Source organism: Pinus tabuliformis, chromosome X, assembly GCF_031772625.1.
Source record: "Pinus tabuliformis cultivar Carrire ecotype Pingquan chromosome X, CPIR1, whole genome shotgun sequence".
NCBI classification, from domain to species: Eukaryota; Viridiplantae; Streptophyta; class Pinopsida; order Pinales; family Pinaceae; genus Pinus; species Pinus tabuliformis.
Window position 1 is genome coordinate 1,094,353,130 of NC_142308.1, and position 17,962 is coordinate 1,094,371,091.

At 38.6% G+C, this 17,962-nt stretch overlaps 1 protein-coding gene across 1 annotated transcript in view; it reads right to left on the reverse strand.

Moving 5' to 3' along the window:
* LOC149143639 (dyggve-melchior-clausen syndrome protein) overlaps nt 1-17,962 on the reverse strand; it is a 161,576-nt gene that overhangs the window by 51,603 nt on the left and 92,011 nt on the right. Inside the window, exons 6-7 of the mRNA XM_089449919.1 lie at nt 14,904-15,161; nt 14,721-14,805 (exon numbers count right to left, since the gene is read on the reverse strand). Of these exons, the coding sequence (XP_089306045.1) occupies nt 14,721-14,805; nt 14,904-15,161 (343 nt within the window). The remainder of the gene's footprint in view (nt 1-14,720; nt 14,806-14,903; nt 15,162-17,962) is intronic.

Sequence of the window (17,962 nt, forward strand, 5' to 3'; positions counted from 1 at the left end):
AAGTGTGATCTTTTTAAATATATCATGTGCATCAACAAATTTAAGGAACATATTACCCTATGCAAACTAAAAAATATAAGAGCATTCCTTCCCATCTTTCCAATCATCAAACATAGTTGTGCATCCAATGGTTTCACATGTAGCTCCTCTAATCTAGTCATGCGCTATTTACTCGTGTTGAAGGTTTGGAAATTGGCACCCTTTATTCATCATAAGTAGGGCCCTTGAATGCAAGCCCAACAACAACAATAGCATCAAGCATTGCCTAGTCAAATGGATTATTTCTAGCACTTCTAAAGGCTATGTTACTCCACAAAATACATTTACCACAATCCAATCCACCTCAATCTTTTCCCATTTTATAACCAAAGGGAATGAATATCGTGCACTATATTTCATTCTGGGAACAAAGAACAATGACTTCGCACTCGTAGATAAGATAAGATAATTTTATTAAAGTCCAAGAAATTACCATGAAAGTACGTCAATGGGATTGAAACAGTGTTGCAGGAATCGCCCCCCCCCCCGGAGGATCCAAACCCGGAACCGCGGTTCGGAGCGAACCGTCCCGGAATCCCTTTAGGAATCGCGATTCTGAGGAGGAGGGGGCGCGGTTCCGTCTTTTAGACGCGGTTCCTGCCATATAGGTTGCGGCCACCCCGGAACCGCGGATCCGAGGGCGGTTCGGGCACGGGGTGGCGCCAAGCTTCCGGCCCGGAACCGCACGCCACCCGCACGGTTCCCAGGCGATTCCGGAAGCAACCCGCGGCATCATTTTTTTAACTTGATTTTTTTTTAATTTGTTTTAACTTGAGTCTTAACTAGCATGAGGGGGTGGGTTAGGTTGGTTTAGGGTGAGTCTAGGGTGACTTTAGAAAAGAATAAAGCCCCCATTCTCTTCTCATTTTCTCACTTTGAGTTTATGAGAGTTGGAGAAGAGAAGAGAGGAGAGGAGAAGAGAAGAGAGGAAAGGAGAGGAGAAGAGAGGAGAGCTTGGAGGAGTGAAGAAGGAGGAGCTAGGAGAAGGAGGAGGAGCTAGGAGAAGGAGGAGGAGCTTGGAGCAAGAGCTTGGAGGACTTCATCTACAAGAGCTAAAGAGGTAAGTTCAAACCCCAAACTCCCTTGTTTTTTTGAAAAAAAAATTGTATTTTTCTCCTCCCTCTCCTACTCTTTCCCATTGTTTCTACTTGCTCCTTTATTTACAGGTTGTCCACCACCTATATCCATATTCCAAGATGGTGTTCTTTTGGCTTCTATGTATCATTCCACTCTTGGTTTTAATGATGGCAAGGGTGAGGAATAGAGGGGAAGAGGAAGGGGATGAACTTGGTCCTAATAGTAGTGACCCAATGTATGATGAGGAGGAAGGGTTTGAAGAGGAAGGGGATGAACTTGAAGAGGACACTGAAGCACAAGATGGGAAAGGTACATCAAATCCCTTGTGGACCTTTGTGACCAAACTTGAAGGGGGAAAGGGTGGTGGATCTTACAAATGGATGTGCCCTCATGGTTGTCATGGAGGAAAACCATATACGGGTTCATATACCCGTCTGAGGAGGCATCTTTGTGGGGTGCTAGACAGTGATGAAAGAAAGGGTTCCGTGGGGGTAAACATTTGCCCAAACATTTCAAGTGAACAAAGACAAAAATACATCAAATTAGAGATGGCTGCACAAGGAAAAAACAAGAAACAAAAAACTCATTCTGAATCAAGTGCAACCTCTAAATTTGGTAGTTGCCCATCTCCTCATGGTACTTTTGCAACCTCTGGAGGTAGAAAAACAATAGGGGATTTCCTTAATGTTACTTGGAGGGATGATGTGGATGGAAAGATAGTCCGTTTTCTTTGTGCTTGCGGTGTACCATTCAATGTGCTTCGCTCTCCCTATTGGCAAGACATGGTAAAGGCCATCAATGAAGCCCCAAAAGGATACAAGGCCCCCAACTATGAGAAAGCTAGAACAGTGTTATTAGAAAGAGAAAAAGCTAAGGTTCAAAGAGCTTTGACACGTTTTACACATGAGTGGGTGGATTATGGGGTATCCATTGTATCAGATGGGTGGACAAATATTAGAAACCAACATTTGATAAATGTTCTTGGTGTTTCTTCTAGTGGTGCAGTATTTATTGCATCTCATGACTCCTCCTCCATCAGTGCAACTGCACAAAACATTGCAGATCTCCTATTGAAATCAATCAAAGATGTTGGTCCGAATAATGTGATTCAAGTGATCACAGATAATGCAGCAAATTGTAAGTTAGCAGGAAAAATTATTGAGCGTACTCATCCACACATCTTTTGGTCTGGGTGCCTGGTTCACACATTGAACCTTTTGATGCATGATATTGTGAAACACAAAGATTGTGGGTGGATTGCTGAGGTTTACAGGAAAGGGAAGCAGCTCATTAAATTCATCACAGGGCATACAAGGGTAAACTACTTCTATGGCACTTACTCCAAGTTGCAATTGCTTAAAATTGCAAAGACAAGATTTGCTAGTTATTACCTCACCTTTAGGCGGCTAGTGAGGGTGAGACAAGCTTTAACTAATCTGGTGTGTGCTGAAACATGGGATGAAATTAACAATGACACAGATGGTGCTAATGAAGTCAAGGACATTGTTCTTGACAGTTACTTTTGGTCACAGGTTAAATATGTTTTGCAATTCACCAAACCAATTTATTACATGATCAAGTTTGCAGATTCAGATCGACCAGTAATTGGGGAGGTGTATGAGCAAATGGATAGCATGTTGGGGCAGATTAAAGACATTGTTGAGCCTAGAGATACCACCTTGTACAAATATATTCGTGAAGAGGTGGTAAAACGATGGGATAGCCTAAATGTTCCATTGCATGCATTAGCATATGTTTTGACACCTAAATACTATCATCCATCATGGCTTTCAAAACCAGCACCTGGGGGGGGAGTCAGGAGAAGACCACACCAAGATAAAGAGGTTCACGAAAAATATATGGCTGCATTGAGTAGATTAATCCCTGATGAGGAGGAGGCTGCATTGGTACGGAGACACGTGAGCAACTATACGAGCAGCACTGGTCCATTTTCGAGCATGCATGCAATTCAAGATCGAGAGAATTTTTCTGCTCTTGAGTGGTGGAACATGCATGGAGGGCCTACTCCACTTCTACAGAGTTTGGCATTGCGGGTGCTATCACAGGTGGTAAACACTTCTTCTGCAGAGAGGTGTTGGAGCTCTTATTCTTTCATCCACAGTGTTAAAAGGAACAGGTTGAATTTAGACCGGGCAGAGAGCTTGGTTTATGTTCATTACAACTTGCGATTGTTGTCCCATTACTGTGAAGATGCAAAGTCTAATAAAGACTTGTTGACTTGGGACAAGAATCCAGAGGAGCCCAATTTGGAGGATGGAGTGTTGCGACTAGAGCAATTAGAGGATTCTCTTATCCAGGTATGTCCATTGTGGTATGAATTTTCCAATTTTCCCTTATAAAGAATTCATGTTTTTAATTTTTTTGTTAACTAGTGTTTTTTGTTTGCATGAATTTTTTGAGCGATTCTAGGATGATGACACGGGTGTTGATATGCCACCACCCCCACCCCCATCTGGTCCCTTGGTTTCTACTAGAGGAGGTTCTTCTTCATCAGTTCCAGTGCCACGACTTACACAGGGACCATCTTCTTCATTGCCACCACGTGGAGGCCCGCCATCACGTTCTATTCGTGGTGGAAGGAGGAGAGATTAGTAGATATATTCACAATCTACTTCTTTTTGTCATAGATTACTCATTAGACTTGTAGACTTGTGAATTTGAATTTTGAACCTTTTTGGCTTGGCGGTGACCAAGTGACATATTTTGTAAACATTATTATTTGAATTTTGGACATGACAAATGTTGACAGTTGCTCACTTGCTAGATAAATCATAATATGCTCTATGTTTTATGTTTTATAATATGCTTAAATGTTTTATGTTTTATAATATGCTTCAAAATTTGATGTATGTTTGTAATAGCTAGAATATAGATGATTGTTGTACATACTAGTAACTACAATGGAATCATGGATGCCATATCTATCTTGATTTATGCAAAAATATGCATGTTTTCATGTCTTCTACAATTAATTTGGTATTTGGGATGTTTGTTTTGAGTATAAATGCAAAAAAATATAAAAAAATATATATATATAGCAGACGCTTCCGCGGACGCTTCGCTCCCTAGATTTTTGGAAAATGACGCTTCCGCGCTCCGCGCTTCCGCTTCGCTCCCGCTTCGTGCAACATTGGATTGAAAGGAACATCCAATGTATCTACAATGTAAAATTACGTGTGCAACTTCCTCGTCAATTTTGAAAGAATACTGATAAAGAATCAAGTATCTAGCTAAGAGATAAATATCTATCTAAAAGAAAATATAAAAGAAGGTGCCAATACTAAAAGAATGTTGAGTTTGGAAATTTCAGTGTTGAATAAAAGAGAGAGGACATCAAGGTTTGCTAACGATGCTCAACCAAGATGTAGGCTCATCATCAAAATCATCACATTCTCAATTCCCTAGAAAATGATATCCTTTAAGGAATGACTAATCATTGTGGAAGCACGGGCATCATCTCAATATCATCATAAGCAAACAGAGCATCTGGGCACTCTCATCATATATATATCATGCCTATAACAAAACCAATTTAGCAATGCTACAATCGTCATGAAATCATCAAGGGTGAGCTTATCCACTATGCAAGGAAGACCATCATGTGGCAAGATCTCTAACATATGTGGTCTAAATAAGAAATCTGAAGTGCTCACATCAAGAGTGAACTAGAACATCATGCTACTAGAAAAGTGGCGCTCGTGCTAAAAGTCTATGTTACATGTGATGAAAATTGCATGGTTACCTCTCATATAGTATGAGGGGTAACAACTAAGTGGCTCAAGGAATGGTAAGTCAACACTAAGTGCACCCTCTCACTAAAGGTACTCGTGGATGAATGTCTTAAAACCCTATCTCTTGAGAGCTAAAGAGAGACCTTTTGTGGCTATGGAGGTCAATTCATGAAGTTCCCCTTTCCTTAACATCACATCACATGCTCCTAATTTAGTGTCCTAGGAATTGCTTCTTGTCTTGGGAATTATCACATGTAATAGTGGTAAAAGTTGTCCCCACCATGATTAAACTTTGCAAATGGTATAAAGTAAATAAGTCATTGAGAAGTTAAAGAATGGCAATCTCTCTCCACATTATGGCACATATATTGAAGCATCACTCATAATTATGTGATGGAATTGTTGCATTGTTATCTACATACTTGCCTCGAGATTTGTATACCTACATTGAGCCCCATGTACCTACATCAAGATCTATGTCTACCTTTGTATTTGTAACTACCCAGAGCATTGCGAACCTTGTTTAGAGAGTTTTGATTGCCTTGGGTATTGTAAGACCAACATTGGGAATTGTGACAAGCCATTCACACCTTCTTGGAGCCACACATGCCACTTCCCTCAGCTGAGGGATCAACTTGCTTCTAATTGACCTTTGACCGAGGTTGTTGCACTTGAAGCTACACATGCCTATTATTTCACTCACTTAGCATCATTTATCAAGCAATGGAGCATTTTGAAGGAGCAACTCACCTTTTGGTCTCTCATCTCACACATGTGGGGCTTGTTGAGCATTTATTGGAGCATATGACTGGAGGTTGTTGAGTATCTTGAGCATATTTTGTTGTATTTTGATGAGGTCGGCCACCTAGAGGAGGGAATTTGTTGTGCTTTGACCATGTTTATCTCACTATTGAGGAGGATCTCCACTTTATTGAGCATCTATTATCTTGTATTGTGCATGTGGCATTAGTTCACCATATTTTCTTGGTGTTGAGTAGATCATATTTCTTGAGCATATATCTAAGGTTATTAGAGATCTAATGAGGGAATTTGTTGTGCTTTGACTATGTCTATCTCACTATTGAGGAGGATCTCCACTTTATTGAGCATCTATTATCTTGTATCATATATGTGGCATTAGTCCACCATATTTTATTATTTTTTACTAGATCATATTTCTTGAGCATAGATATAATGTTATTAGAGATCTAACGCTATTTTATTGTAGAGGTTGTCAATGATCTAATGTTATTTTATTGTAGAGTTTATTCTTTATCTATAAATCAAAGACTCTTCCTCATTGTAAACCAGTTGGAATCTATTGGAATTAAAAATTTTGCTTTGTCTCTTGTACAAGGCTTTGTGAAAAGGATGATAAAAAATTTTGAAATGCGGTAAATATTCTTGGAGCACATTAGTTAGTTTTGATTGGAAGTTTGGATTATCAAAGTCAACTTGGGCACCATAAAGTGGAATCGTTACATTGAATGAGGTATGTCTAAAACTTTTTTGTTACAACACTTGAAGTGAAAAGAATTCTTTCCCTATTATCCTGGTCAACAAAAGCAACATTCATACACTTTTAATCAAGGAACAATCCATAGTTGACTTGGAAGTGGTATGATTCTTGATTACCCCTCCCTTGTTGACATGGAGGTGGTATGATTTTTGAAGACCCCTCCCTTCCGGAATCTTGTAATAATTTACTTGCTAGATATAGAATTTCTAGGATCTTGTTTTTACAGCCCTATTTGTCGCTTGGATTTATTGAAGAATCACCCCCTTAAAGTTGCGTCTTGACCCCATGACCCAAACAAAGCAAGAAGCTAGTTTCTTCTCTTCCCAACCAACCAGAAAAACCCTAATATTCATGTTTTACTTTTGTTTAGCAAACTGTTGTTTGCAACAATTAAAACCATCAATCAGATTGCACTTAAGAAGCCATTTGCATCCCAAAATATAACTTAAGATTGCTCCATCCAAACCAATATTGTTGATTTTCCTCTTGAAACCCCAGGGCGATTTTCTTGTTTTTGCCCTAGTCTGTGTGCTGGTTAAGGGGCATTTAGTTTTTTATTTAAATCTAAAGATCTCATCTAGACAAATAATAAAAATAAGATTAGAAATCATTATTGTTGTGTTGAAAGCAAATCGTTGAATTTTTCTAGCTTGAAAACCTAGTGGATTTGGTCAGTTTGCACCTCTTTCTCTGATGGTTGGTATATCTTGAAAAGAGGCATTTAATTTAAATTCTAGATCAGAAATATTGCATGATATCATACATACAGGTTTAGACATGGGTTTGCAGATTCCAGGGTCAAAACCCTTAACATTTTACTCTTTCTTACCATAGCTTGTCATTGTTTCTCACTTGTGAAAAAGCAATGTTAAAATGATATAAATCTGGCAATTGACTTAATAGAATACATTAAAATCAGATTTATTGATCAGATTGCATACTAAAGAAACAAATATACCTTCTTTATAGTGACATCTAAATCGATTTGCTAGTTTAAGACCTAATTGTCATTGTTGTATCATGGAAAGAGGGTTGTTTTCAGATCTATTTCGAATCTGGAATTTCTGCACTGAATATCTCTTAAATAGATTTGGCCTTGATCATTTATCTCTTAGAAGAAAGAGTTGAATTTCATTGGATAACTCGCCTATTTGTGTTATCTTAGCCTAGTATTGTGTTGATTAATTAATCTTTAAGGTTCATATAAATCTGATTTAAGTTGTGACTCTAAAAGCATTAGTCATAAACATTAAATTAAAAATAAAACTAAGCTCTCATTTGCTCCCACTTTATACTATAACACATTGAGCTTAGTTAACCATATAGAAGCCCCCTTAACTAGGTCCATCCTTAGTTTAAAGTGAGAAAGCCAAAGCCAATAAGGTGGCAAATGTGGCTTTCCTAAGTTGCCCATAGGGCCTCATCCATGGGTCCAGGGGACTTTGCAGCAAATGAGAACCTGGGAATTAACAAAGCCAAGAACATCCAGATGACATCAGAAGTAAGAAAAATGCCTATATTTAAACATTATCCATTAAAACGAAGAGAGAGAAATAACACAGCGAGACGGTCACAATAAACACAAACATGCACATAGAGCCAATGTTTACCTTGGAAACCCTTAATCAGGAAAACCAACACCCAAATAGATATTGATTATTTCCTTGGCCAAGCCAAGGAACCACCAAACCACTTAAGGCATTTAACAATGGAGTTTTTCGAGGCCTTAAAGAGACCTTGTCACATCAAAAACTGCGGGAAAATACCATAGGTTACCCAACAACCCTTTAAACTTGACATTGGATAAACACCTACCCACCTCAACATTTACTAACAAGGTATCTAGCAATACAATATGCCCCCTATCACGGAGGTCTACATCTAGGCATTACATAGATGACCTACCAAATTAAGGGTATGCATGCTTAAATAGGTCTTACAGAGATTTACCCATTTACATATGTGATTAAATCCAACTCCACAAAAATCCTTACAATTGTATCCCCGAGCATGTGATGCTTCAAGCATCTACCTACTTCTTGCCACTGTAAGCCTGCGAAATGACGCTTGAGGCATCTACCTCACTTATTTATCTGCATCCCTCTTTGTTCCAAAAACAGAGAGCCAAATCAAGCACGCTTTAACTGGGTACTTCAAGCACTATCCATTGTGTGCTTCCGTCAATGCTTCACATCAATCCTTGTAATGTATTTCCATGCTTAGGAGCATCTTGAGTGGGCCTAATGGTTGAGAATGTGTTTCCTCCTAGGAGGTCCCAACTTCAAATCCATAGGGGAATAGAGTATGTACACCTCCATAGACTTTAGCAATCAAATTGTTGACGGGGGGTGATCCCTTGTCCCATTAACAAGGGGGGCTCATAGACCAATTTGGTGTCTAGCTTGGTCATGACCTTAAAATTAAATTATTATTATTATTAATATATCACTCTCAACAGATCAAGCTTATCACACAAATCTGGTCCAACCTGTTCCTTATGACAACACAAACAACATATCTCATACAACAATAGTGGCATTCTCTCCTTCGATGGATACCAATACCAGACCACTCTCATGAGAGAGTTCAGGTCTACCAAGCTCTGATATACCATCCAAGAAATGCCTAGGCCACTCTTGCTAGAGTCTCCAAGCTTACCAAGCTATGATACCAAATGTCAGAAGCAATGTTGCACAAAGCGGGAGCGAAGCGGAAGCGCGGAAGCGGAAGCGTCATTTTCCAAAAATCTAGGAAGCGAAGCGTCTGCTATATATATATATATATATTTATATTTTTTTGCATTTATACTCAAAACAAACATCCCAAATACCAAATTAATTGTAGAAGACATGAAAACATGCATATTTTTGCATAAATCAAGATAGATATGGCATCCATGATTCCATTGTAGTTACTAGTATGTACAACAATCATCTATATTCTAGCTATTACAAACATACATCAAATTTTTAAGCATATTATAAAACATAAAACATTTAAGCATATTATAAAACATAAAACATAGAGCATATTATGATTTATCTAGCAAGTGAGCAACTGTCAACATTTGTCATGTCCAAAATTCAAATAATAATGTTTACAAAATATGTCACTTGGTCACCGCCAAGCCAAAAAGGTTCAAAATTCAAATTCACAAGTCTACAAGTCTAATGAGTAATCTATGACAAAAAGTAGTAGATTGTGAATATATCTACTAATCTCTCCTCCTTCCACCACGAATAGAACGTGGTGGCGGGCCTCCACGTGGTGGCAATGAAGAAGATGGTGCCTGTGTAAGTCGTGGCACTGAAACTGATGAAGAAGAACCCCCTGTTGTTGGTGTTGAACCATGGAACCTAGGAACCAAGGGACCATATGGGGGTGGGGGTGGTGGCATATCAACACGGTCATCATCATCCTAGAATCGCTCAAAAAATTCATGCAAAAAAAAAAACACTAGTTAACAAAAAAATTAAAAACATGAATTAGAGAAATGCTTTATAAGGGAAAATTGGAAAATTCATACCACAATGGACATACCTGGATAAGAGCATCCTCTAATTGCTCTAGTCGCAACACTCCATCCTCCAAATTGGGCTCCTCTGGATTCTTGTCCCAAATCAACAAGTCTTTATTAGACTTTGCATCTTCACAGTAATGGGACAACAATCGCAAGTTGTAATGAACATAAACCAAGCTCTCTGCCCGGTCTAAACTCAACCTGTTCCTTTTAACACTGTGGATGAAAGAATAAGAGCTCCAACACCTCTCTGCAGAAGAAGTGTTTACCACCTGTGATAGCACCCGCAATGCCAAACTCTGTAGAAGTGGAGTACCCCCTCCATGCATGTTCCACCACTCAAGAGCAGAAAAAGTCTCTCGATCTTTAATTGCATGCATGCTCCCAAATGGACCAGTGTTGAGCGTATAGTTGCTCACCTGTCTCCGTACCAATGCAGCGTCCTCCTCATCAGGGATTAATTTACTCAATGCAGCCATATATTTTTCGTGAACCTCTTTATCTTGGTGTGGTTTTCTCCTGCTTCCCCCCCCAGGTGCTGGTGTTCAAAGCCATGATGGATGATAGTATTTAGGTGTCAAAACATATGCTAATGCATGCAATGGAATATTTAGCATTTCCCATCGGTTTTGCACTTCTACACGAATATAATTGTACAAGGTGGTATCTCTAGGCTCAACAATGTCTTTAATCTGCCCCAACATGCTATCCATTTGCTCATACACCTCCCCAATTACTGGTCGATCTGAATCTGCAAACTTGATCATGTAATAAATTGGTTTGGTGAATTGCAAAACATATTTAACCTGTGACCAAAAGTAACTGTCAAGAACAGTGTCCTTGACTGCATTAGCACCATCTGTGTCAGTGTTAATTTCATCCCATGTTTCAGCACACACCAGATTAGTTAAAGCTTGTCTCACCTTCACTAGCCGCCTAAAGGTGAGGTAATAACTAGCAAATCTTGTCTTTGCAATTTTAAGCAATTGCAACTTGGAGTAAGTGCCATAGAAGTAGTTTACCCTTGTATGCCCTGTGATGAATTTAATGAGCTGCTTCCCTTTCCTGTAAACCTCAGCAATCCACCCACATTCTTTGTGTTTCACAATATCATGCATCAAAAGGTTCAATGTGTGAACCAGGCACCCAGACCAAAAGATGTGTGGATGAGTACGCTCAATAATTTTTCCTGTTGCCTTACAATTTGCTACATTATCTGTGATCACTTGAACCACATTATTCGGACCAACATCTTTGATTGATTTCAATAGGAGATCTGCAATGTTTTGTGCAGATGCAGTGATGGAGGAGGAGTCATGACATGCAATAAATACTGCACCACTAGAAGAAACACCAAGAACATTTATCAAATGTTGGTTTCTAATATTTGTCCACCCATCTGATACAATGGATACCCCAGAATCTACCCACTCATTTGTAAAACGTGTCAAAGCTCTTTGAACCTTAGCTTTTTCTCTTTCTAATAACACTGTTCTAGCTTTCTCATAGTTGGGGGCCTTGTATCCTTTTGGGGCTTCATTGATGGCCTTTACCATTTCATGCCAATAGGGAGAGCAAAGCACATTGAATGGTACACCGCAAGCACAAAGAAAACGGACTATCTTTCCATCCACATCATCCCTCCCAGCAACATTAAGGAAATCCCCTATTGTTCTTCTACCTCCAGAGCTTGCAGAAGTACCATGAGGAGATGAGCAACTACCAAATTTAGAGGTTGCACTTGATTCAGAATGAGTTTTTTGTTTCTTGTTTTTTTGTTGTGCAGCCATCTCTATTTGGATGTATTTTCTTCTTTCTTTAGTTGAAATGTTTGGGCAAATTTGTACCCCCACAGAACCCTTTTTTTCATCACTGTCCAGCACCCCACAAAGATGCCTCCTCAGACGGGTATATGAACCACAATATGGTTTTCCTCCATGACAACCATGAGGGAACACAAATTTGTAAGATCCACCACCCTTTCCCCCATCAAGTTTGGTCACATAGTTCCACAAGGGTATTGATGTAGCTTTCCCATCTTGTGTTTCAGTGTCCCCTTCAAGTTCATCCCCTTCCTCTTCAAACCCTTCCTCCTCATCATACATTGGATCACTCATATTGGTACCATCACCACTGCCCTCTTCTGTTTCTTCCCTTCTATTCCTATTCACCTTTGCCATCATTAGAACCAAGAGTGGAATGATACATAGAAGCCAAAAGAACACCATCTTGGAATATGGATATAGGTGGTGGACAACCTGTAAATAAAGGAGCAAGTAGAAACAATGGGAAAGAGTAGGAGAGGGAGGAGAAAAATACAAAAAAATTGTCACAAAAAATAAGGGAGTTTGGGGTTTGAACTTACCTCTTTAGCTCTTGTAGATGAAGTCCTCCAAGCTCTTGCTCCAAGCTCCTCCTCCTTCTCCTTGCTCTTCCTTCTTCACTCCTCCAAGCTCTCCTCTCTTCTCCTCTCTTTTCCTCTCTTCTCTTCTCCTCTCCTCTCTTCTCTTCTCCAACTCTCATAAACTCAAAGTGAGAAAATGAGGAATGAATGGGGGCTTTATTCTTTTCATTCCTCACATTAACCTCACTCTAACCTCACCCTAACCCACCCCCTCAATGCTAACTTAAGTTAACTTTAAAAAAAAATTAAAAAAATGAGGTTTTTTTCCCTTGGGCGCGCGGTTTTGGAGGAAGCGCTCCGAAGCGCTGCGTGAAGCGCACGCTTCCTGGCCCGAAGCGCCATCCGAAGCGCGCTTCGGGGCCGGCGCTTCCTAATTTCCAGGAAGCGCATTAAAAAGGCCGAAGCGCGCTTCGCCATTTTCGGAAGCGCGCTTCCGGGGGCGCTTCCGTACGGGGCGCGCTTCGGGCCTAGGATCCGGGGGGGGCGCTTCCTGCAACATTGGTCAGAAGTAAGAGAGAAATAGCATTTCAAGATAGGCACAAGAAACATGAACAAGCACCTTAACACGAAAACCCTTGCCTGAGAAAACCAACACCCAAATAGATATCTATATTTCTTTGGGCAAGATAACCAAATAGGCTTCATCGCATCAAGAAAGAAGGGGAAAATACTATGGACTCGACAACCACCCATAGTAAACCCATCAATATGACGAAATCAAGACTATCGTATCTACTCAAATGATTGAATCAAGATTAACGCACAATTACCAACCAATAATACCAAAGGCATCAAAAGATGAATGTTTGAAAAACAAGACACAAGACGCAAGGGTGCTTTATTGTCATCTTAATATAATAGTAATTGTATATTCAACAACTAAACAAGGACAAAATCAAATCAAAACCTAACCAACAATCCTAGTATATCAAAAGGAAGCTCAGGTGTAGAATCCTATCATCTCCCAAATCATAGAGGTCATTGCCACACAATTTCACAGAGAGTCAGATTAGGATGGTTTGTCCCTTCACAATATGACAATTCTACACGGCACTTTATAAGCTCATGTCACCTTATGTTTTCAACCATCAAGCTTGATCAATGGAGAATTATGAGAAGGCATTACAAGACTCAACGACAATGTAGCTTTTTCCATAAAACCATTTAAGAACAAAGCATCCTTTAAGGAAGAGGCAGTGTATATGTTATGAATATAATACATATGACATTATATAATAATAATAATAAGTTAAATAAATAAACTATAAGGGACACAACTTTTCATCTCCATGATTAGTCAGTGCTTATAAAGAATACCATCACAGCCGCCAGCGCTCATTGCATAATCAATCTGTCATCAATCACTATATGAATTCAATACATTATATTTATCTTAGTTATATGGATTTCTCGTTATTGTCCTATTTATTTTGGATATTCTATATATCACCACTTTGGTTCATTATATGAAGTGGTACCTATAAGGCTCTATTGCAAGCATTAAAGTCCACCAAAAGAATGATGTCACCAAGAGTACAGTCTGAAATATTTGTAGAAAATTTAAGGAATAGGTCTGCATCCAAGTAGTTGTGGAATGAAGTGTAGGGCACTCATAGTAGTTTGTTCTAGTGCAAAGACAACTTCCATTCCCAATCAAGCAATCAAATGTCCATCGCTATATTTTTCTCTTCCACCTCAAATGTGAGGATAGCTCCAATTGGTTGTCCTTGGCTTCTTCCCAGAATTATTAGTAAAGCACTATCAGTGCAAGGCATTTCCCAAAGGACATCATCAGGATTTGTGTTATCACTCACAAGTTTGGATGATGTCAAGGATGTCCGTTCATTCACCTCTACATCTACTTCTACTTTGAGTACACTATAATATACTTCTGTTGAAATTTACCTGTTCTACAGTCTACTTCTCACTACTTTTATTTTCATTGTATTTCTTTTTATGTCACTTAGGAGTTGCCTTAACACTCTCACACTACTATTGTAAATTTGAGTACTCTCCAGTCCCATTCACCTATTTTGGTCTCTCAGGGGCATTAAAAAACCCATCTTATTGAACTTCTAACTAACAACAGAAATTTCAACATAAAGAAACAGCAACCCTTAACTTCCAAAAATAGCAGACAAGATCAAATCAGCATCTAAATTGTTCTAATCAGCTACATTTCTACACAACATCCAAAAATGCAGACCAGTACGAATTTCGCTCACATAAAAATGACATTAAATTTATGAGGAAAAAAATCATCATGAGAAATTTAGTAATCGTAAACTTCTAAAATTGCAGAGTCAAACTAATTAGTTTTTGAAAACACATTCAAATCAGCTAAATTGTTTTAACACAATTTCAAATAAAGACATGAAAAACAAGCAATATATTAAAGAATGTACTCACGCCCCAAGGGTGTCGAATAAAGATGCAAAAGGTAATCGCACAATTGGGCCACCTAGTGCATTCCCTTCAACATCTACACGATCAACTACAGAAATACAAAATGCATTAGATTTGATCAATGTACAGAATGAGAACAACAAAAGAGAAAGGGGAAAATCCAGCTTTAATAATGGTTTTAATTACATTCAATGTCCCTTGCACTTTCAAGGGCTCTTGCGTAAGGATTATGATGAAAGCATGAGCTCTCCCCAAAAGTTCCAGTATCACCACCATTGGCATCCAACTTATTTTCTGTGGCCTCTTCAACTAGCAAACTTTTGCGATAATGGACAAGAACAAGAAGTAAAAGAACACTGTTATCTGCCAAGGGTCGCTTTGATATTTCTCCACTTGAACTCAGAAGGTAATTATAAGTGTAATATGGCAACAATACAACAGTAGCTGCAAAACAAAATTAAGAAAAATCAATACTTTAGAATTTCTTTGCAATACAGAATGAAGAAAGTTTTGTGGGAATATAACATTTTGAGAGGGAAAAGACTGTCTCTATAAGAATTTGGTGCAATACATGAATCTTTGTAAAGGCAGATGAAGAATGCACTATAAAGGCTTCGCAGGCAGCTTATAAAGCAAAATTACAGAATACATGTTTCAGAAAACATAGATACAACAAGATAAAGCAACTAAAAATGGTTCTTTTAATACACCTAGTAAGTGAAGAAGCTACCCTAATCCATAGAAAAAAAATACAGATATAAAAAATATTCTAAAAGTAGTGGGTATTTTGTGAATCAAACACAACACCATATTGAGTCAGATATAGCAATCCTAATATCAATCGGATTACTCCTTTTCCATTTTAATATCATTTATAAAAGATCTCAAAATTAACCTTTCTATTCTAAATTTCAAACATAATCTTTCTATTCTAAGACATTAGAGGACAACTCCATCGAACAAAGAAAGCATACACCTACAAGTTTCAGCAAAAACCTGAAGAATATGACATACATAAAATTAAGATAAGATGACCAAGTAATAGGTCAATTACACTAGAGATTACAATTATATGCCACTAAGTAGTAGAGTGTCTAGAACACTGTTAGAGCCAAAATGTTATCAAATTATGGGGAGATATAAATTACGCTAACAGAAAGAGAAGCACATGAGCTGGGCAAACCCTATGAGGCACAAGGGCCTAGCTCCACATCATCATCATGAATGGAGATAAAAGTGGAGAAAGAGAAGGAAAAAGAGACCTCTTTTCCCTCAACAATGACTATGAAGGCACCAATGAAAAGCCTAATGATGTTGTTTGGGAAATACCCAAGGCTTAGGGACACTAGCTACACAATCCTAGGATCTGCTGTAGGGCACGAAGGAAAGAGCGAAGAGCAGAAAGATATGTCTCTCCTAACATCTGACGATGAGCAGAAGAAACTCATGATTTAGGAGGCCATATATTGTAGTGAGTAGATCCAATCCCAAGGTCTCATATGGGTGACTTGTTTGTCATACATGCAAGAGGAAGTCCATTGTCTCAAAGATTTACTACCATCCAACTCACACGTGTGGGAGTCAATGTGGCCCTTAGCACCTCCACCAACAAAGCTAGATTGAAAGCAAGAGGTAACAAGACTAACAAAATTAATCCTAAAAGAGGCCTTGTATTGTGCCTCACCAATCCATCACCGCGTTTGGAGATATAAGACTAGGCATATCAAATTAAAGTAACAAAAGGTCAAAAGGGAATTGTTACCGCAAATCTAGCAACATAGTGCAACACCCCACTAGGCACTCTAGGTCGAGGTCAACAAGGAGATCAGCAACCACTGTCACCTCAGTGACTTCTCCTTTGTTGTTTTGTGGTTGGATGTTATCCCCACAAGGGAAGCTTTCCCAACAAGACATAGAGGTTAGATGACTAAGAGATTCTAAGTCAAATGCTCTCTAAGGAGCTTATTAATGTATACACCCAAGAAAGGTTTTCAATAAAGAAAGGCTTAGGGTGAGAGAGATATGATGGGTTGAAGGAGACCTTTGGCTAAGCCTAGGAGACTGATAAATCTTACTTACTTTGAAGTTAATAATTCCACCAGCCACCATCAATTTATAGATTGTTGTTATATATCAGGGTCTTTAGGTAAAGACACTTTTTACAGCATGAAAACTTACAACAGAAATTGAAAATAGCCTATTAAGGGTGTTATCAACAAAGGTCCAAAGGGTTATAAAAGGGCAAACAAGAGAAAGGTTAACACAAAGTTTCTAATGGTTGAAAATGCACAAAACAGTTAAGAAACCCTAGGATGCCACCCCTAAAATTATGGCTGAAAGCTGCATGAAATGATGAATTTTGCCTTTTAGAATTAATAGATGCAAGGCCTACAATTCAACACAATAACATATAGGTGAAATTAAGACATAAAATGCAGATTCTACCAAACCCTAACCCTAGTTTACCGTAAAATAAGAAAAAGATGGAAAATTAATTTGATTAACACACAGATTAGTGCCTTCAATCAATTGGGCATATGAAATCAAGAGGATGAGGTCAAAGGAAGAGGACCTTGGATAGAGAGGGAGAAACTAGCTCTCGACCAAACCCTAGCAACTTTCACTTTAAGGAGATTTAAGGTCAAGGAATGCAATCTAGTTCACTTGATGGATACCTGATGACAAATTTTGCATATGATGAAACAAGAGTGCATAAAAGATATAGCATTTATTAATATGTCTCAAGAAAACCCTAATTCCAACAATTATAGAAAAATTGAAGAAAAATAGCATTAGGCTTACACCATTCATCCAAGCAACACTTCATTCATCCAAGAAAGTCTCTTCATGCAATAAATATCCTCCCCAAGAAAATTCACTACCCTAATGAGCTATTGCATCCAAGAGAAAGAAGATAAGCTAGTGCAAACTCTTAGCAAGTGTGTGTGACAATGATTCACTCAATTTGATTCCCCTTTGTATATAGGAAAGTAATCAAGTCAAATTGGCTTAATTTACAATTAAAATCCCTAAAAAGATGACTTTAAGGGTTCACAAGTTCAATAGACCACAAAACGACCTACAAGATAGCTTTCATAATAACAAACATAACAAAATTCGTTCTTTTCCTCCACACATGTGGGAAAAGAAGCTCTCCAACATCACATCAATCTCATAAAAGGAGCATCTTCGCTAAGCAATGTGGTAAGAAGGATCCAAGAGTGCTCCTCACTCCAAGTCATCTC